This window comes from Erinaceus europaeus, chromosome 8 (genome assembly GCF_950295315.1).
Source record: "Erinaceus europaeus chromosome 8, mEriEur2.1, whole genome shotgun sequence".
Taxonomy (NCBI): domain Eukaryota; kingdom Metazoa; phylum Chordata; class Mammalia; order Eulipotyphla; family Erinaceidae; genus Erinaceus; species Erinaceus europaeus.
The window spans coordinates 48,052,125-48,073,927 of record NC_080169.1 but is presented as its reverse complement, the minus strand read 5'-3'; the positions used below and the strand labels follow the sequence as shown (position 1 = coordinate 48,073,927).

Here is a 21,803-nt window from a genome sequence, read left to right as displayed (position 1 = left end):
TGTCTATCTTTCCCCCTTCTGTCTCCTCTCCTCTCCTCTCTCAGTTTCTCTGTCTTATCCAACAACAACAACATCAATAGCAACAATAATGACAACAAGGTCAAGAAAAAAGAATGAGAAAAAAATGGCCTCCAGGAGCAGTGGATTGGAATGCAGGCACTGAGCCCCAGCAATAACCCTAGAGGCAAAAAAAAAAAAAAGAAAAAAAAGAAAGAAAGAAAAAAAAAGAAAAGGAAAGAAAGAAAGAAAGAAAGAGAAAAAGTCTGCTAATCCCCACTGTTGTCTATGAGGTATAAATGCATTTATTGATTTTTAGGGCATTCTATTGTCATCATTGGGATTATCCATTTTAGACTCAGTACTTAATCACATAGAAATAGATTAAGTATCTTTTAAAAACAGAGCACAAAGTCTTGTGTGTCTGTGCCCTTTAGAATGATGTCTTAGGCTTGATTCCTGAATAGTGCTTGGCTCATCTACTGATCTGGAAGCAGCTCTGAGCTTTAATCTAATTAGACACTTACACAAATCCTGACAGTCATCTACAATTAGATTGTTGTCACACTCACTCATGTAACTTTTTCATGTCCATGAAGCTTTCATAAAAGAAAGCACAGGCACTTCACTGAGTTCACGGGACAAGGGCACAACTACTGTATGTTTGCATACTAGAGGATGTCTAGACCTACAGTAGAGGTTGGTCTAGACCTGTTTGTGTTGTGACTTGGTAAGGAAGAGATTGAGAGGTTCTCCAATTTTCTCCTCAAAGAGTCAAATTGTTACTATGACCAGATGGGCTGAAGTCAGTGCCCATAATCTTGCAGTAAGGACAGTTGCATAACCTCAATACTTTCAGGGCATAATTCCTTCATGTACATATAAGTCCTAAAACAGTGCATCTACCTTGTACAGTTTGTATATATAGCCTGCACCCTTGATCTCTACTCTAGGCATAAGAAGTATAAGCTAAATGACCAAGAGTATGATTTGGAGCATGGGAGAGTGGTTAGCTGAGCATTTTTGTGTTTGGAAGAAACTTGAAATAATACAAAGTAGGCAGTGGCAACACAAGCAGATGAAAAGGATTTATGGGGCCAGGCGGTGGCACACCTGGTTAAGTGGACACATTACAGTACACCAGGACCTGGTGTGGGGAAAGGCCAACTGTCTGGGAAATCCAGGCCATTATCTCCATGAGAATCTGAGAGGATCAATCCCAAGCCCTCTCCTCACAGGAGGGGCAGTAGGCAGGTCCCCACTGAACCCCATGACCTTTAGATGGATGGAGTTTTCCAGACCGGGAACCTTCCTGCACGTACTTCCTTTCCTTTTGAATAAAGGCCATAAGTTACCATATATGGCCAACTGAAACCCACCACAAATATCCTGGTTTTGCTTAACTGTCCCCTCCCCCCTGCCCTGAGGTGCTCGTAGTTCACCCTTAGAGAGAAGCCTGCCTATGTATGATGAGCTCATGACTAGATCTTCTACGGTAACTTTCCCGTTGACATCAAATACTTGATAGGTCAAGATTTAACCCTGTATTGTGTATGGATTAATGATTACATTAACCTTTTTTCTAACCCTTGAGTACATCTGCTTGCTTGTACCCCAAAAAAACAAGTTGTCTCTCTGAAGCTTCTCCCGGAGGTTGTGATTTCTCTCTGTGCACTCACCCTCATCAGCAGGGTCCCCAGGACCCTCAGGGTGGCCTATCTCCCCCCCTCCTCCATGGTCGCTGACTAATGCACAGAGAACCAGCCCCCACAACCCAGGTTCAAGCCCCTGGTCCCCACCTGCAGGGGGAAGCTTCACAAGTGATGAAGCCGGGCTGCAGGTGTCTCTCTGTCTCTCTCCCTCTCTACCATCCCTCCTCTCTTGATTATTCTCTGTCTCTATCTAATAATAAATAAATAAATTTTTAAAAAAGAAAGTTTTTTTTAAATAAAGATTTATGAACCTGATGTGAAAGAATTCACAAAATAAGATAATTCAAATAGCATGATGTTAATTTATTTTAATGTTCATGATTTCTTTGCTGGTGGCAGGGGTATAGTATAAAAGTATCATTTGTGGGTTGATGAGATATCTCACTTGGTTACTGAATGCTTTGTCTTGTGCACGACCCAGGTTTGAGTCTGGCTCCTACCACATTGAAGGAAGTTTCTTTGCTATGGTCTCTGTCTCTCTGTCTCTCTGTTTTCTCTGTCTTTCTCTAAAAGTTTTTTTTTTATAAAAAATATCATTTTAAACACTTAGAAATAGTTATGAAGTATGGAAGTATTTTTTCTCTGTTTTTTATAGGGAGGTTCATGGTTTATAGTACAGTTTTTGGCACATGGATAGAGTTTCTCATCTCACCAAGATAGGTGTCTTCAAAATAGTCTCTCTCAAATTAGGTCCATTATCATATACCAGGACCTGAAACAAATCCTGTAAGTATTTTGAAATCTCACATTCCTTCTCACAAATCCGAGTAGTTTCAGGAGAAATCTGGAGACAAAATACTAATATTTAGATGCAAGAGCCTGAAGTTACACATATTTAGGCTCATTCTTGAAAAGATAGGCAAGATATGTTTTATATTAAACAGGAAAAAAAAAATTAACTCACAATCTAAGCAAGGCAGCTACTTATGAACTCAGACATTCCTTTCTGAGGCAGTGGAGTTGATACACTGTACTCTTGGGCTGACACTCCCAATCCAGGTTGAAGGGGTGGTGATCCCAAAACTTGAAAGAGGTAAGAGTCAAAATCTTCACAATTTTTTTAAAACAATTTTTGCTTCAGGGTGTCTTTTGAAAAAGAGGTTAAGAAAAGAGAGAGAGAATATGATCAATGAAACATTTAAAATCTATTTAAAGAGATCTGTGTTCCCCTTAAAAATAAGTAATTACCTATGTTTTCTTTTGGGTTTGTTTTATTTTTTCATTGTCCCTGGGGGCTCAATGCCTATACAACTTCACTGCTCCAGATAGCCTTTTAATTTTTTTTCTATTTTGATGGAGGGTGAGAAGCACAGAAAGGGAGAGAAAGAGGAAGAGGAGGAAAGAGTGAGAAAAGGAGAGAAGGAGAGAAAGAAAGAAGGGGAGAGAGAGACAGCTATAGTTCTGCTCCCCCACTAATAAAATTTCCTTCCTACAGGTGGGGGCTGGGGGATTAAACACTGGTCCTTATGCATGTGGACATGTGCACTCTACTAAGTGCACCACCACCTAATTCTGCAAATCAAGTCTTTTTTTTAAAAAAAAAAATTTATTTATTTTCCCTTTTGTTGCCCTTGTTGTCTTTTTATTGTTGCTGTAGTAGTTGTTGTTATCGATGTCGTTGTTGTTGGATAGGACAGAGAGAAATGGAGAGAGGAGGGGAAGACAGAGAGGAAGAGAGAAAGATAGACACCTGCAGACCTGCTCCACCGCCTGTGAAACAACGTCCCTGCAGATGGGGAGCCACGGGCTTGAACCAGGATTCTTACCCAGTCCTTGCACTTTGTGCCACGCGCGCTTAACCTGCTGCACTACCGCCTGACTCCCCAGCAAATCAAGTCTTAAGGCATTTTTACAACATATATAAGAATCTGTGTATAATAATTGAATTTAATATTATACCGTATTTTTCTTTAGCAAATATTTTTTAAAAGATTATGTATGAGAGAGACAGAAAGACAGAGAGAGAGAGAACCAGAGCACCATTCAACTCTCTCTTTTTTTAAATTTTTAATTTAAGAAAGGATTAATGAACAAAAACATAAGGTAGGAGGGGTACAACTCCACACAATTCCCACCACCCAATCTCCATAACCCACCCCCTCCCATGATAGCTTTCCCATTCTCTAGCCCTCTAGGAGCATGGACCCAGGGTCATTGTGGGTTGGAGAAGGTAGAAGGTCTGGCTTCTGTAATTGCTTCCCCGCTGAACATGGGCGTTGACTGGTCGGTCCATACTCCCAGTCTGCCTCTCTCTTTCCCTAGTAAGGTGTGTCTCTGGGGAAGCTGAGCTCCAGGACATATTGGTGGGGTCTTCAATCCAGGGAAGCCTGGCCAGCATCCTGGTGGCATCTGGAACCTGATGATTGAAAAGAGAGTTAACATACGAAGCCAAACAATTTGTTGAGCAATCATGGATCCCAAGCTTGGAATAGTGGAGAGGAAGTGTTAGGGAGGTACTCACTGCAAACTCTAGTGTACTACTGCTTTCAGGTATATATTTTGCAGTAGTTTATGAATACGTGTGCACATAAGCTCTCTCTCACAGAAACTGGTGTATATCTAGGTTATGGGACTTTGTTAGAAAGTGAACTACCTGAGATGAAATTAGAGTGTACTATAAAAGGAAAGGTCTCACCCGAGTAATGAAGCTGAAGGGTTGTCATTCCATACGTGAAGTCTCTGGACACAGTCTGAGGTGAAGCATGTTGAGGTAGCAATCGTTGCGTTGGTTAGGTTGTGATCGGCAGATGCAATATTATTTGGTTTGGATTGGGAGATGCATACGGGAAAGTGGGCCCTATCCAAGGGTTCCAGGACTGGGGGAAGTAGGGGCTCTATAGTGGAGATGTGAGGTTCCTGCTATCTTAGGGTTCAAAAAGACTATCGATAGTTAATGTTCATCACATTATTTGGTAATTGGGTTAACTTTGAAAAGTCCTTTTGTTAGGGTTTGCTGTACAGTATCCAGTATCTTGTATATAGCTGTGCTATTGGATGCTTCTAATCTACTTGGTCTAGGCTTTTGAGAGAGTCCGCATATCAAATACACAGCCTATATATTAAAAGGATTCAGTTTGTGTTTTGAGAAACTTTGAGACATACAATTGATTTTCCCCCTCTCATATTAATTAACTACTGATTTATATGTCTACATTTTGCTAGGAGTGTACATAAACACCATTCCCACCACCAAAGGACTGTGACCCATCCCTCCAGCCCACTCCCACCCCCCACTGGGCCCAGGAAGCTGCATGTCTACCCCTCACCACTGGGTTTTTACTTTGGTGCCCTACTTACAATTTGATCAGGTCCTGCTTTTAGTTTCCCTTTCAGATCTTCTTAGTCAACTTCTGTTGATGAGTGGGATCACCCCATACTCATCTTTATCTTTCTGACTTAGTTCACTTAACATAATTCCTTCTAGCTCTGTCCAAGATGGGTCAGAGAAGGTGGGTTCATTGTTTTTGATAGCTGCATAGTATTCCATTGTGTATATATACCACAGCTTTCTCAGGCACTCATCTGTTGTTGGGCACCTGGGTTGCTTCCAGGTTTTAGCTATTAAGAATTGTGCTGCTATGAACATAGGAGTAAACACCTCTTTTTGGTTGGGTGTTATGGAGTCCTTGGGGTATAAGCCCAGGAGAGGAATTACTGGATCATATGGAAGGTCCATGTCTAGCCTTGTGAGAGTTTTCCAGAATGCTCTCCACAGAGCCTGGACCAATTTACATTCCCACCAGCAATGTAAAAGGGTTCCTCTGTCCCCACATCCTCTCCAGCATTTGTTGCTACTGTCCTTTTTGATGTATGCCATTCTTACAGAAGTGAGGTGGTATCTTAGTGTTGTCTTAATTTGCATTTCTCTGACAATCAGTGACCTAGAGCAGTTTTTCATATGTTTGTTAGCCTTTTGGATCTCCTCTGAGGTGAATGTTTTGTTCATATCTTCTGCCCATTTTTGGATAGGGTCATTTGCTTTTTTGGTACTGAGTTTGCTGAGCTCTTTATATATTTTGGTGATTAGTTTCTTGTCTGATGTCTGGCATGTGAAAATCAACTCCAAATGGATCAAAGACCTAGATTTCAGACCAGAAACAATCAAATACTTAGAGGAAAACATTGGTAAAACACTTTCCCACCTACACCTCAAGGACATCTTTGATGGATCAAACCCAATTGCAAGGAAGACTAAAGCAGAAACAAACCAATGGGACTACATCAAATTGAAAAGCTTCTGCACATCCAAAGAAACTATTAAACAAACAGAGAGACCCCTCACAGAATGGGCGAAGATCTTCACATGCCAGACATCAACTCTGTCTTAAGATGATGTTGAGAGTGAACCTGTAGCCTCTTGTAGCCTTGAGCATGTGAATTGGTATTCTAACAGACTGAACTATCTCCCTGGTCTCAGCATATACTTCATAATTCACTTTGGTTCTATGGTTAGGTCTTCCTTACTGCTTCATTGCTCCATCTCTTATTCAAGTAAGGTAACTTTTTTTTTTCTAAGGCACTGTTCACTTCTGGCATATGGTAGTAAGTGGATTTGAACCTGGGACCTCAAAGACTCAGGTATAAAAACCATTTGCACTAACACTATACTTTCTCTCTGGGCCTCAGATAAGGCCCCAACTTTTTTAATCTTAGCAATATCCCCACATCCATTTTTTTCAACCATATCTTTTAGTATTAGATATCCCAGTTCAATAACTCTAAGCCTAACTCAGCACTTAATGTAAATGAATAAAGATCACTTTTGAAGTTAAAATGCAGCCTACTGCTGAGGAAAATGGGACTCAACAGTCCTTAGTCAAGATCTGATGTTGTGGCTGTGATTTGTGTCTGAATGGTATGTCTATAAACATTTTATTTTTTTCTCCTGGAGATTACGTGTTACAATTTATTGCTGGCCTAAACCTCATTGACTTCCTGGTTGCAGGAAATCAGGATTATCCAGTGATGTGTCACTTGCAAGAGTAATTTAAATTTCTTTCCCCTGGAGCTGAAAGTATTACCTTGCAGGGTAATGAATTGGTCATCAAATTGGTAAACATGCTCACTATCTGGGTCTGTAGCGATTAGATTCATTTCTTTCTGTAACATTTCAAAATTGAGGTCATTTTTATTCACCACCCCAATCACAAATTTTTCTACACTGATGTCATTGGCATTCTTCACCACCTCTGTCAGATTCTTTTCATCACGGGTATCTGTCTGTCCATCAATGATAACCAAGGCCACTTTCTTCACGCCTGGCCGTGCAGCCTTGAACATGTGGTTGGCTGAGTGGAGTGCTGTGGCGGTATAGGTACCTTCCCCCAGATATTGCATGTTGTCCACAGCCAGCTTAAAGTCATCCTTGTTGGAGAACTGTGTCAGATGAGCTACATTCTCCACCTTGTGGCTGTAATTGATTATGCCAATGCGGGCTGTGGCAAGATCCAAGGCAACCTGGTCTGTTAGAGTCTTTACAAAACTTTTTATGATCTGGAAGTTCTCTGGCCCCACACTTTCTGAACTGTCAATCACAAATACCAGGTCTAATGGGGTCTCCTGGCATTTGGTTCTGCAACCTAAAAGATAAAAATTGAGACAGAAACATTGTAAGAATGAAAAAAGCAAACCATTGCTGATTTAGATGAGAGTGGGATAGGGGGAATGCAGGGGAGAGAAGGAAAAGGATATATCCAGGGCCTGTACTGCACCTTCCTCTTTTTACTTTCTTTTTCTCTCTTTCTTTCTTCCTTTATTTCTTCCTCTCTCTTTATTTAATGATGGATTAGTGGTTTATATTACAGTTGTTGACACATGGGTACAATTTCTCATTTCAGCATAATAGTGTCTGCAAAGCATCCCCACTCCCAACTTAGGTCTTATTCCATCATCATACACCAAGACTCTGTGCCCTCCCGCCCAACCCCTCCCTAACTTCCTTCCACAGAGCCCTTTGCCTTGTCACAATAAACCAAACTCAGTCCAAAGTTTACATTGTGTTTCCCCTTCCTATCTTGTTTCTTAAATTCTGCCTATGAGCAAAATCCTCTCAATATTCATCTTTCTTTTACTGGCTTATCTCACTTAACATGATTCCATCAAGTTCTGGAAACAAACACAACCGTCCCAAGTGATCTATGTATACCTATGTTCATAACAGCCCAATTTGTAATAGCCAAAAATTGGAAGCAAGCTAGATGCCCAACAACAGATGATTGGCTAAGAAAGTTGTGGTAGATGTACACAATGAAATACTACTCCGCTATTAAGAATGATGATGTCACCTTCACTTCACCTTAGATGGAGCTTCACCTTCCTTTTGTATGTGAGGACAACTGATAGCTGTTTCCCTTCTGGTTTCTATACCTGACTTCTTTTTAGTAATAGAACAAACCAGTAATAATAATAATAATAGCAAAACACAAACAAAACAAAAACATATAGAGAAGATTAAATAATAAATAATTTTGTGCTAGTTTCTCAGATTAAAGACTAAAACACGGGGATGGGGTGGGATGGGTGGGAGGTGGGCAGTGGTGCACTTGGTTTAGCACACACATTACCAAGAGCAAAGACCAGAGTTTGAGCCTCTGCTCCCCACCTGCAAGGTGGAAACTTCATGAGTAGTGAAGTAAGTATGTAGGTGTCTCTCTTCCTCTCTATGTCCCCCTGCCCTCTCAAAATTCTCTCTGTACTATCAAATAAAGAAATGGAAAATAAAAAAGAAAAGAAAACATGGTTCCCAGGAGTGGTAGATTCGTTATACAGGTATCAAGCTGCAGTGACAACCCTGGTGGTAATAAAAATTTAAAAAAGGAAAAAAATAAAAAAGACTAAAACACCTACAAGGGTCACATGTCCCATATATACCAGTTACAGTGCCCTCCTTATCCTAAAAGATAACCACAACCCAGAATTTGCTATCATCTATCATTCAGATTTAATCTGAATCTGAAATATAATGTTTTAGTCTACAACTATATCCTGGTATGAAAATGGGTATTTGCTCATTGGAATTATTAAAAGCTAAAGTAATGAGAAAGTTTTTATTATGGGTAAAAGATTAAGCCTTTTAATTTACCACAAGAGTAGCTACTCCAACCCCACTAGCCACAGTTAGCCATAATGGTGACTAAGGCAAATCCTCACTTATCAAAGATGCCAACAGTGTGTCTACATTTTGAAACTTCCTATAAGTAATGACATGATATTGGTTAATAAACAACTTTTATTTAGGGATCATCACTTACTCAAAATAGTTGGCACAGTATTAGGCAATAAGGATTACAGAGTTTCGTTCACTTCCTTCTGTCCTTAGGCTACTCATCTACCTTACCACACAAAATAAAATAATAAAATAAAATAAAATAAAACAGGAAAAAGAGTTATTTATACTGGCCAGCTAAAACTTAGAAGCTACATCTAAGTTGACCCATCTGGTGGGTGATATAGCATAATGATTATGCAAAAATACTTGCATGCCTGAGTTTCTGAAGTCACAGATTCAATACTCTACATCACTATAAACCAGAGCTGTGCAGTAGTTTGATAAAATAAAATTTCCCCTTAACCTTAGAAAATTTCAAGCAGGCTCTTAAAGTCTGGAAGCCTTTTAGGTAAGGGCTGGAGGACAAGCCAGTTTTAATGTTCTCTCTATGGAAGGACAGTGATATTCCTACCTCTATCCTCTTTAAATACAAAGTATTCCCTTAATCTTTTCATGATTATTTTAATCTCCTAATTTTAATCTTTTTTTTCTTTACCTCTTCTTTCTGATAACCTTTAGAAGTCTGAAGTATTTTTTAGTCAAGGTTGAAAAACAAGATAACTTCCTTGTTCTGTCTTCCTCTCCATGAAGTGAAAAAAAGTTCTATTAGTAGCATTGAAGAACTCAATTCAGAAAGATTCCAAGAAAAACAGGCATTATTATCACTAGTGAATCTGGACTCAAATACCACTAAGGTCCCTGCAGTCATTTTCCTTTGTTAAGCTTTTCTTCCTAAACTCAGGTAAATGTCACAGAAAACAAATAAGCTCTGTGCTTACAAAAAGCCTAGCTACTCATGGACTGTAGGTTATGTCCTCATGCCCCCCTTTTTTTTTTTTTTAAATGTTTTACTCTGGGAAGATATTTGCCGTTTCTTGGAAGGCAACTGTACAACCAATTGGACTCTTGCCTTTTCTTAAGTAACAATTCCCAAAGTACCTTTCACTGCTTCTTTTTAATTTCTCACTGACTTTCCAAATGGATTTCAGACTTTCTGAGGGACTATATATACATTTTCAGTTGAACACACATTGTGACTAACACAGATTATAGTAGACTTGTAATTTAAAGTATGACCTTTTGCTTGATAGTCAAATCTTACCACATATTTCAAAAATGAGTTTGATAATCTCTTCTCTCTGGAAGAAAAAGGGAAAACATTATCATTGTATGACCATAGTATTATTTATATAACCATATTTTAGGTGTTTCATGCATCTGTCTTATTATAATCTCCATTTATATGTTCTATAGCCTCTTTTTCATTTTTTCTTTCTTTTCTAGCCTTTATTTTCCTTCCTTCCCTTCCTCCCTCCCTTCCCCCTTTCCTTTCTTTGTTGATTTCTTTTCCTTTTCTATTGATTTGCACCACCTCAGGGGCTAATAAGAAACAAGAAAGGATAGAGCAAAAGACATACCACCAGTGGAATTGGAGTCATCTTTATGCTAAACATGAAGAGAAGGCAATAATACAAATTCCACAATCAGACATCAATAACTCTCTTTATTCATATTCAGTTACATGTTGGATACCCTAAGTACTCTTTTTTTAAAAAAAAATTATCTTTATTTATTTATTGGATAGACACAGCCAGAATTGAAAGGGATGGGGGAATTAGAGAGGGGAAAAGACAGACACCTGCAGCCCTGCTTCAGCACTCACAAAGCTTTCCCCTTGCGGGTGAGGACCCAAAGTTCTATCTTTTAACTAGCACTGAGATATTTCCATTGTGGAAAATGAAATAAATAGCACAAAGATTAAAAGTTGGCTATACCTTAATGTATGTATCTAAGTTGTAAAATGTGGTAGCTCAAACATTTGAAGCAGAATTTACTATTAGCTAAGTGACCTAGGGCATAATGTCACTGAATAGTATTTGTGTATTAAGAATGTATTTTAGATTAAATGAGGACACACACACACACACACACACACACACATTTTAGTACAAGGCCGGACACCACAATTTTTATCTACAACAGCCTGGAAACTGCATGTTACTGTTGCTGACTTTTCTGGTTCCTGTAATCCATACACCCTCAAATAGGTGGCAGTCACCAAAGTTGACAAAAGAAAAGAGAGAGCAAAACATTGAAGCTTTACAAGATAAGTTTATTAGGAACACAGTAGTCCTCCCAGAGGGAAGGTATATGTCAGGAGAAGAGAAGCTTCTGCTAGGAAACGGGCCATTGAGTGAGTTGTCCATATTGAGTAGAAACTGGGGCTCTTATAATGAGCTCTGTTATTTCTTCAGTCTATGTGGATGCTTCATAGGTTGTGCCCATATTCACTCAGTCAGCTGCTGTTATAGTGCCTATAAGAGTTTGCATGGGAATCTTGTTGTCTGCACAGCTGGGTGTGTGACATCTTCTGTAGCTTTATGAGCATTATCTACTTGACTCATTGGAACATCTCGAGCATAGTGTCTTCTGATGACATAGAAACCAAAGAACTCTTTGTCTTCTGCCAGGAGCTCTTCCTGCCTACTGTCTCTCTCCCTTTTCTGCCTCACTGCTGCAGATAATCAGTTACATGAATTGGCTCACATGAACTGATCGAGTAATGACTGGAGTTAAAAGAGAATTAATTCTCTGTGGTATTTTTTTCCTCTTTTCCTGTGCCAAGCTCCACTTTTGCAAGTCTCCTCCATAATTTCCTAATACTCTAACTTTGGCTTTTCATAAAATGTTTCCATGTTCCCAAATGCTTCTTTCATGTCCTACAATCCAATGGTTACATCAGAAAAACAAGAGATAAACTAGACAGAAGTAAGTCTGCCTGTGCCTGCACTAAGTAGCATGGCCACAAATGACAGGAATGAGTCTAGAAAAGGTAAGATTCTATGTTTATTGAGAGGGGTTATTGATTAAATAGATGAAATAAACAGAAGGAAATTTTAATAATAAGAAGTGGTGGGTCTGACTTAAGAAGATAAAAAATAAAAGTTTCAAAAGTAATGTTCTAAAGATAAAAAATCTTGTACCCCTAAGTTCATAGCTGCATTATTCATTAGTAGCCAAAGAGTGAAACAAACCTAAATACCTGTTGATGGATAAAGAAGCTATAGAACATATACTCAGTGGAATACTACTTTACAATTCAAAATGATGATATTGTGTTCTCTGGGACAAAATAAATGGAACTGGAAGTGATTATGCTTAGTGAAGTAAGTAAGGAGGTAAAAGTTCTCTCATATATGTAATATAGCAATTGAAACACATCAACTTGCAAAGGCAAAAAAATAAGAAGTGGTCAACCTGTCTTTAAGACTTTGTAAGAACTATGGTGATAATCACTGGTAGGGAGAGGTGGGTATGAGTGCACAGAACTTTGGTGGTGAATGCAGTGTAGAAGTATACCCCTGTTACAATTCTGTAAACCACTACTAAATCACTAATAGTTTTAAAATATGAATGACAATGACAGAATTGCAATGATGCATAGTTTAACTGAAGCATGCACAGACATTTTATTTTTTCACAACAGCTTGAGTAAAAACTCATCAGTGTTTTTACTCAAAAACATAAAGTGGCTACTTTAAAAAAGAACTCTTAATATGAAATTAATAAAACTACATAAAATGAGGGCACCAGCAGTTATTTATCTTCACACATTGTCATGTTTTTCCATATGATTCAAAGAGTCATCTAATCAATCTGAAACTAGAACATATCTAAAAAGGGGAAATTTATCTGTTTATATTGTTTTTAATACATTGTGCTTTTAGACAGAAGGCATGTATTTATATATTTAACTTTTATAAGTATAGAAAATTCTCTATACTGAATTTTATGATCAGACATCTTACCTTTCATTATGTCCTAATTTTTAAGCATTCTAAAAAATAGATTACTGAACTTAAAATTCAAGCCCATTTTAAGGCATCTGATTCACACAACCAAACTACCCTACAGAAAAGTTGGACACTTCTAGCAATATTTAAGAAAAGCACTCTTAGTGTTAGCAAAGTAGCTCACTTGGATAGTGTGTTGCTTTGCCATATGTGCAACCCAAGTTTGATCCCAGTATCCATCACACTGAAGGAAGCTTTGGTGCTGTGAAATCTCTCTCTCTCTCCTTCTCTGCCTCACTGTCTCTATCAAAAAATGAAAAAACAGAGGGTGGAGCCAAGATGACAACTTGGAAGCAAATACTGGCATGAGCTCCAACAAGCAGCAGCTTGTGACATAGGATTCTCTGGATAGGGTAGGATACTGGGCTATCAGCAGGAGGGTGAATAAGGGGTCCCAAGTGTGATACCAAGGAGGGGTCCTATAGCTCACTCTTGGGTTAGAAAATGGAGGCCAGGAGGAAAAAGAAAGGAAATTTTTTTTCTGAAGCTCACCCCTCCCCCCCACCCCAGAACCAGCCCCTAGGGGCTAGACAACCACTCCTAGCAGGCTTCCTGCTGAGCTATTTGCTTTACCAAGATTCCTGGCTCACCAGGGGTGTCATTCTAATCCGTTTCCTTTTTGTTTTGCTTCTCTCTTTTTTTTTTTTTTTTAATTCATATTTTTTTTATTTTTTTATTTAAGAAAGGATTAATTAACAAAACCATAGGGTAGGAGGGGTACAACTCCACACAATTCCCACCACCTAATCTCCATATCCCACCCCCTCCCCTGATAGCTTTCCCATTCTCTATCCCTCTGGGAGCATGGACCCAGGGTTATTGTGGGTTGCAGAAGGTAGAAGGTCTGGCTTCTGTAATTGCTTCCCCGCTGAACATGGGCGTTGACTGGTCGGTCCATACTCCCAGTCTGCCTCTCTCTTTCCCTAGTAGGGTGGGGCTCTGGGCTGGAACTTTATTTGAGTGACAAAATATCTGACCAATCAGAGCCTTACCCCTGCCTCGGAAAGACTACCTGAAGGTTTTTTTATGGATACTTCTCACAATTGGCTGTTTTGCTCAGGCTATCTGCAGCCAATTTGGAGTGGTCCAAGCTGCAGACTGACTGTTAGGGTTTTCTCCTCTATCCTATTTTATTATTACGAATGTGTGTGTGTGTGTGTGTGTGTGTGTGTGTGTGTGTGTGTCCCTTTTCCTCCCTCCTTCTTTAGGTTGACCAAAATTAACTGTTGTTTTTTTTTTTTTCCATTGCCAGGTGACTGGGTGTCCTAGCCATTGTGAGAGGAACTGACTTCACTCTCCCTCTTCCCTCCACTCTCCTTTCTCCTTTCTCCTAGCTAATTAAAAAAAAAACAAAACTTTCCTTTCACTGCTCTTTTTTTTTCTCTTATTCTTATCTTCTTTTCTTCCTTCCTCCTTCCTTTGCTTTCTGAATTCACTGACATTCGTTTGTGAATTATTTTGGGGAAGAAATATGACTTAGCATGGACTCTGTGTGTGTCTCTCTCTTCTCTATATCCATTTCTCCTCTTGCTATCCCTAGAATTAACAGTGGACAGTAGATTAGCATAATTGTCTATTCTTGCCTTCCCTTTTTTTCCATTTTCTTTTTCTTTTGGATTTGGTTGTTATATTTTCTTGGACTGGAGGTGTTGTTTGGCTAACAGGTATTGGATGAACTACGCCAATCCTTGCTTCAGTAACAACTGTTGTAATTTCTGAGGTTGGTGACTGCATTTATCATATAGGTATTTAGTATAGTGTGGCTTGTACTGAAAACACAACAGAACAGAAAAATAAAAACACATCAATAAAAAATGGTTAAATCAAGAGCAAATAAAACTGCTACCACAATGAATCAAGACAGGCACACAGAAGAAAGTCCAAATCAATTATAAGTAACCATAGATAAGAAAAGTATGCAGGCAATAGTAAAATATACAAAAACATACAAAGAGCTCAGCAAACTAAGCAACAAGAAAGCAAATGACCCCATCCAAAAATGGGCACAGGATATGAACAAAATATTCACTACAGAGGAGATCAAAAGGCTAACAAACATATGAAAAATTGCTACAGGTAACTTATTGTCAGAGAAATACCACCTCACGCCTGTAAGAATGGCATACATCAAAAAGGACAGCAGCAACAAATGCTGGAGAGGCTGAGGGGACAGAAGAACCCTTCTGCACTATTGGTAGGAATGTAAACTGGTCCAGCCTCTGTGGAGAGTAGTCTGGAGAACTATCACAAGGATAGACATGGACTTTCCATATGTCCCAGCAATTCCTCTCCTATGGATATACCCCAAGGATTCCATAACATCCAACCAAAAAAATATGTGTACACCTATGTTCATAGCAGCACAATTTGTAATAGCTAAAACCTGGAAGCAACCCTGGTGCCCAACAACAGATGAGTGGCTGAGAAAGTTGTGGAATACTACACAATGGAATACTACACAGCTATGAAGAACAATGAACCCACCTTCTCTTGGATGGAGCTAGAAGGAATTATGTTAAGTGAGCTAAGTCAGAAAAATAAAGATAAGTATGGGATGATCCCATTCACAAATAGAAGTTGAGAAAGAATAACAGAAAGGGAAATTCACAGCAGGATTTGACTAAATTTGGAGTAGGGCATCAAAGTAAAAACCCAGGGTTGAGGGTGGATGTTCAGCTTCATGTGGTGTGGCGGGGGGAGGAGGGAGAAGGGGAAATGGGATGGGACACAGTCTTTTGGTGGTGGGAATGTTGTTTATGTACACTCCTATTAATTTGTAGTCATATAAATCACTATTTAAGCAATATGAGAGGGGGAAAACTGATTGTCTCAAACTTTTTAAAGCACAGACTGAGTCTTTTTAATACATAGGCTGAGTGTTTGATATGTTGACTCTCTTAAAAGCTTAGTCCAGGGGGGTTCCTGGAAGATGGTGGACTGAGAAGTTGCTAATGGCTTCAGCTCTGACAACATCTTCTGGAAACGGTAGGATTTTCTGCCTTTAGTAGGCCAGTCAATAAGGGGTCCTAGCGGTAACACCAAGGAGGTGACTATAACTTAATTTGGGTTAAGAAATAGAGTAGAAAAAAAGGGGGAAATTTTTTTTTCCTTTTAATTATAAAGCACACCTCCTCCCCCTCCCTACCCACCCATAACCAGTCCCTGGGGACCAGCTCCTAACAGGCTCCCCTGCTGAGCCTCTTTCTTTCTTTACCAAATTCCTGTCCCACCAGGGAGTATCATTCATTCTAAGTCTATACCCTTCTGAAACCTCTGGCCTTTTTTTTTTTCTTTCTAAGTAGCCAACCCCCACACCTCACCCCGCATAGCTAATTAAATAATTAAAAATAAATTTAAAAAAACTTTCCTTTCACCACTCTTTTATGACTGTTCTTTTTCTAATCTTTTTCTTTTTTCTCTTTTTCTTTTTTTTTCTTTTTCTCATTCTTGTCATCCTTTCTTCCTCAATCCTACAGCTTCCAAAGCCACAGGCCCCAGGCCCCACACCACCAAACAGTGTGCTTTTTTGAACTCGCTGATACACATTTAGGAATTATTTTGGGGAAGAATTCTGACTCAGTGTGGACTCTCACTGCGAGTGTCTCTGCTCAACTTCCCTTCCTCCTTTAGCCACTCCTAGAATATACAGTGGATAGTAGATTTGCATAACGGTCTATTTCAGCCTTCCTTGTCTAGTCCTGAGGGTTTTTTTTTCTTTTCACTGCTCTTTAATTACAGCTCTTTTTCTTATCTTTTCCCTTTTATCTCACTTGTATCTTTTTTCTTTTTCTTTCTTTTTTTTTTATCTTGTCATACACTCCTTCCTTCCTTCTTCTTTGCCTTTCTGAATTTGTGAATTATTTTGGGGAAGAAATCTATCTCAGACTGGACTCTCTATGTGTGTATCTCTGCTCTAGTCCCCTTTCCCCTCTTGTTACCCTTAGAATATACAGTGGATAGTAGATTTGCACAACTGTCTATCCTTGCTATCCCTTCTTTCTTTTATCTTTCTTCTTCACTGGGATTTGGTTACAATTTTTTCATGGACTGGAGAAATTGTTTGGCTAACTGGTAATGATTAAACTGCTTCAATACTTGCTTCAGTTGCTACTGTAATTCCTGAGGTTGGCAAGTGTAATTGTCATATAGGTATTTAGTAGTGTTGCTTGTGCTCAAGACACAACAACTGAGGAACAACAGAGCATAATAAAAAAAAACACATAAATCAAAAAAATGGGTAAATCAAAAACAAATAAAACTGCTACTTCAATGAATGAAGACAAGAGCCCAGAAGAAAATACAAATCAGCCAGAAGTAACCATAGATAAGAAAAGTATGCAAGCAATAATAAACTTATTAATCACAGAAATGAAAACAACATTGGAGGAAAGTAATGGCAGTATTAGGGAAACAACAGTTGAGAACCCAAGGAAAATACTGATTATCTTGAGGCAATTAGAGAACTGAAAGCTGAAATAGCTGTAATGAACAAAGAAGCTGAGGCAAGGGAAAGCAGACTAACAGAAGCAGAAAACAGAATTAGTCAGACAGAGGATGAGTTAGAGAAAATGAAAAGAGGTGAAAGAGCTTAAAAAGAGATTGAGAGACATTGAAAACAACAACAGAGACATATGGGATGATCTCAAAAGAAGTAACATTTGCATAATTGGCCTGCCAGAGGGAGAAAGAGAGGAAGGGGAAGCAAACATTCTAGAGGAAATAATAGAAGAAAACTTACCAGTCATGAATAACAGAAAGGACATCAAGATTCAAGAGGCCCAGAGAGTACCAAACAGAATCAACCCAGACCTGAAGACACAAAGACACATTATACTCACAATGAGAAGAAGTAAGGATAAAGAAAGGATCCTAAAGGCTGCAAGAGAGAAACAAAAAGTCACATACAAGGGTAAACCCATAAGATTATCTGCAGATTTCTCCACTCAAACTCTAAAAGCTAGAAGAGAATGGCAAGATATCTATCGAGCCCTGAATGAAAAGGGTTTCAACCAAGGATAATATATCCTGCTAGACATTCATTCAAACTAGATGGAGGGATCAAAACCTTCTTAGACAAACAACAGTTAAAGGAGGCAACCATCACCAAACCGGCCCTGAAACAGGTTCTAAAAGACCTCTTATAAACAAGAACATCACTATAATACTTGCAATATATCAGAGCAAACAAAAAAAAATTTTTTTTGAACAATGGCACTACAATACATTAAATCCATAATACCAATAAATGTCAATGGCTTAAACTCACCCATCAAAAGGCACAGGGTGGGGGGATGGATCAGAAAACATAATCCAACCATATGCTGCTTGCAAGAATCCCATCTGTCACAACAAGATAAACATAGACTGAAAGTAAAGGATGGAAAACTATCAAACAGGCTAATGGACCACAAAAAAGGGCACGAACAGCCATTCTCATCTCAGACACAATAGATTTTAAATTAAATAAAGTAATAAAAGATAGGCAAGGAGACTACATAATGATTAGAGGATCAATCAGCTATGAAGACATAACAATCATTAACATCTATGTACCCAATGAGGGACCATTCAAATACGTCAAGCACTTACTGAATGAATTTCAAAAATACATCAATAGTAATACAATAATAGTGGGAGACTTCAATACCCCACTCTCACACTTAGACAGATCAACAAAGCAGAGAACCAACAAAGATACAAGATAATTGAATGAAGAGATTGACAGACTAGACCTCTTGGACATGTACAGAGTCCTTCACCCCAAAAAACTGGAATACACCTTCTTTTCAAATCCACATAACACATACTCAAGGATAGACCACATATTAGGTCACAAAGAAAACATCAATAAATTCAAGAACATTGAAATCATCCCAAGTATCTTCTGAGACCACAGTGGAGTAAAACTAACATTTAACAACAAACAGACAATTATTAAAAGTCACAGAATTTGGAAACTAAACAACATACTCCTTAAGAAACACTGGGTCAGAGATTCACTCAAGCAGGAAATTCAAATGTTTCTGGAAACAAATGAAAATGAAGACACAACCTATCAAAATATTTGGGACACAGCTAAAGCAGTACTGAGAGGGAAACTTATAGCCATACAATCACATATTAAACACCAAGAAGAAGCTCAAATGAACGACCTTACTGCACACCTCAAGGACTTAGAGGAAGAGGAACTAAGGAACCCTAAAGCATCCAGAAGGACAAAATCACTAAAGTTAGAGCAGAAATAAACAACATCAAAAATAAAAGAACCATACAAAATACCAATGAAGCCACATGTTGGTTCTTTGAAAGATTAAACAAAATTGACAAACCCCTAGCCAGACTTACCAAACAAAAAGAGAGAAGACTCAAATTAATAGAATTGTAAACTATGGAGGACATATCCCAACTGTCACCACAGTAATCCAGAGAATCCTGCAAAACTTCTATAAAGAACTGTATGCCACCAAGCTAGAGAATCTGAAAGAAATGGAACAATTCCTAGAAGCATATGCCCTTCCAAAACTAAACCAAGAAGAACTACAAAATCGAATTTCACCAATCACAGACAAAGAAATTGAAACTGTTATTAAGAACCTCCCCAACAACAAAAGTCCTGGACCAGATGCCTTCACAAATGAATTCTACAAAACTTTCAGGAAACAGTTAGTACCCATATTTCTTAATCTTTTCCATAAGATTGAAGAAACAGGAATACTCCCTTCAACCTTCTATGAAGCCAACATCACCCTGATAAAAAAAGCTGATAGGGACAGAACAAAAAAGGAAAACTACAGACCAATATCTCTGATGAACATAGATGCCAAAATATTAAACAATATCTTGGTCAACCGGATACAGCAACATATCAAAAAGATTGTTCATCACGACCAAGTGGGATTCATCCCAGGAATGCAAGGCTGGTTCAACATCCGTAAGTCAATCAATGTCATTCACCACATCAATAAAAGCAAAGCCAAAAACCACATGATTATCTCAATAGATGCAGATAAAGTCTTTGACAAAATCCAACATGATTCATGCTCAAAACTGTACAAAAAAGGGGAATAGATGGGAACTTCCTCAAAGATAGTGGAGTCTATATATAGCAAACCTACAGCCAACATCATACTCAATGGACAGAAGCTGAAAGCATTCCCCCTCAGATCGGGGACTAGACAGGGCTGTCCACTGTCACCGTTATTCTTCAACATAGTATTGGAAGTTCTTGCCATAGCAATCAGGCAAGAGGAAGAAATCAAAGGAATACAGATTGGAAGGGAAGAAGTCAAGCTCTCACTAATTGCAGATGATATGATCGTATACATAGAAAAACCTAAATAATCCAGCAGAAAACTACTGAAAGTTATTAGGCAATAGAGCAAAGTATCAGGCTACAAAATCAATGTACAAAACTCAGTGTCATTTCTTTATGCAAAAACTAAATCTGAAGAAGAAGACATCCATAAATCACTCCCATTTACTGTTTCAGCAAAAATCAATCAAATACCTAGGAATAAAGTTGACCAAAGAAGTGAAAGACTTATATACTTAAAACTATGAGTCACTACTCAAGGAAATAGAAACTGATACCAAGAAATTGAAAGATATCCCATGCTCATGGATTGGATATATCATCAAAATGGAAATTCTCCCCAGAGCCATATACAAATTTAATGCAATACCCATCAAAGTTCCACCAAGCTTCTTTAAGAGAATAGAACAAACACTACAATCATTTATCTGGAACCTGAAAACACTTAGAATTGCCAAGATTATCTTAAGGAAAAGAAAAAGAAATGGAGGCATCACACTCCTAGACCTTTAACTATATTATAAAGCCATCATCATCAAAACAGGATGGTACTGGAACAAAAATAGGCACACAGACCAGTGGAACACAACTGAAAGCCCAGAAATGAATCCCAACACCTATGGACATATAATCTTTGATAAGGGGGCCCAAAGGATAAAATGGAAAAAGGAGGCTCTCTTCAATAAATGGTGCTGGGAAAACTGGGTTGAAACATGCAGAAGAATGAAATTGAACCACTTTATCTCACCAGAAACATAAATCAACTCCAAATGGATCAAAGACCTAGATGCTAGACCAGAAACAATCAAATACTTAGAGGAAATCATTGGTAAAACACTTTCCCACCTATACCTCAAGGACATCTTTGATGGATCAAACCCAATTGCAAGGAAGACTAAAGCAGAAACAAACCAATGGGACTACATTAAATTGAAAAGCTTCTGCACATCCAAAGAAACTATTAAACAAAGAGACCCCTCACAGAATGGGAGAAGATCTTCACATGCCATACATCAGACTAGAAACTAATCACCAAAATATATAAAGAGTTCAGCAAACTTAGCACCAAAAAAGCAAATGACCCCATCCAAAAATGGGCAGTGGATATGAACAAAACATTCACCTCAGAGGAGATTCAAAAGGCTAACAAACATATGAAAAACTGCTCTAGGTCACTGATTGTCAGAGAAATGCAAATTAAGACAACATTAAGATACCACCTCATCTTGTGAGAATGGCATACATCAAAAAGGACAGCGGCAACAAATGCTGGAGAGGTTGTGGGGACAGAGGAACCCTTTTGCATTGCTGGTGGGAATGTAAACTGGTCCAGCCTCTGTGGAGAGCAGTCTGGAAAACTCTCACAAGGCTAGACATGGACTTTCCATATGATCCAGTAATTCCTCTCCTGGGCTTATACCCCAAGGACTCCATAACACCGAACCAAAAAGAGGTGTGTACTCCTATGTTCATAGCAGCACAATTCATAATAGCTAAAACCTGGAAGCAACCCAGGTGCCCAACAACAGATAAGTGGCTGAGAAAGCTGTGGTACATATACACAATGGAATACTATGAAGCTATCAAGAACAATGAACCCACCTTCTCTGACCCATCTTGGACAGAGCTAGAAGGAATTTTGTTAAGGGAGCTAAGTCAGA

The 21,803-nt window shown here is 38.7% G+C and overlaps 1 protein-coding gene across 1 annotated transcript in view; it reads right to left on the bottom strand.

Annotated features, from left to right (window-relative positions):
• The window catches only part of COL28A1 (collagen type XXVIII alpha 1 chain), a 301,074-nt gene that overhangs the window by 14,113 nt on the left and 265,158 nt on the right, over nucleotides 1-21,803 (bottom strand). Inside the window, 4 exon segments of the mRNA XM_060196187.1 lie at nucleotides 481-484; nucleotides 2,642-2,795; nucleotides 6,731-7,288; nucleotides 10,079-10,115. Of these exon segments, the coding sequence (XP_060052170.1) occupies nucleotides 481-484; nucleotides 2,642-2,795; nucleotides 6,731-7,288; nucleotides 10,079-10,115 (753 nt within the window).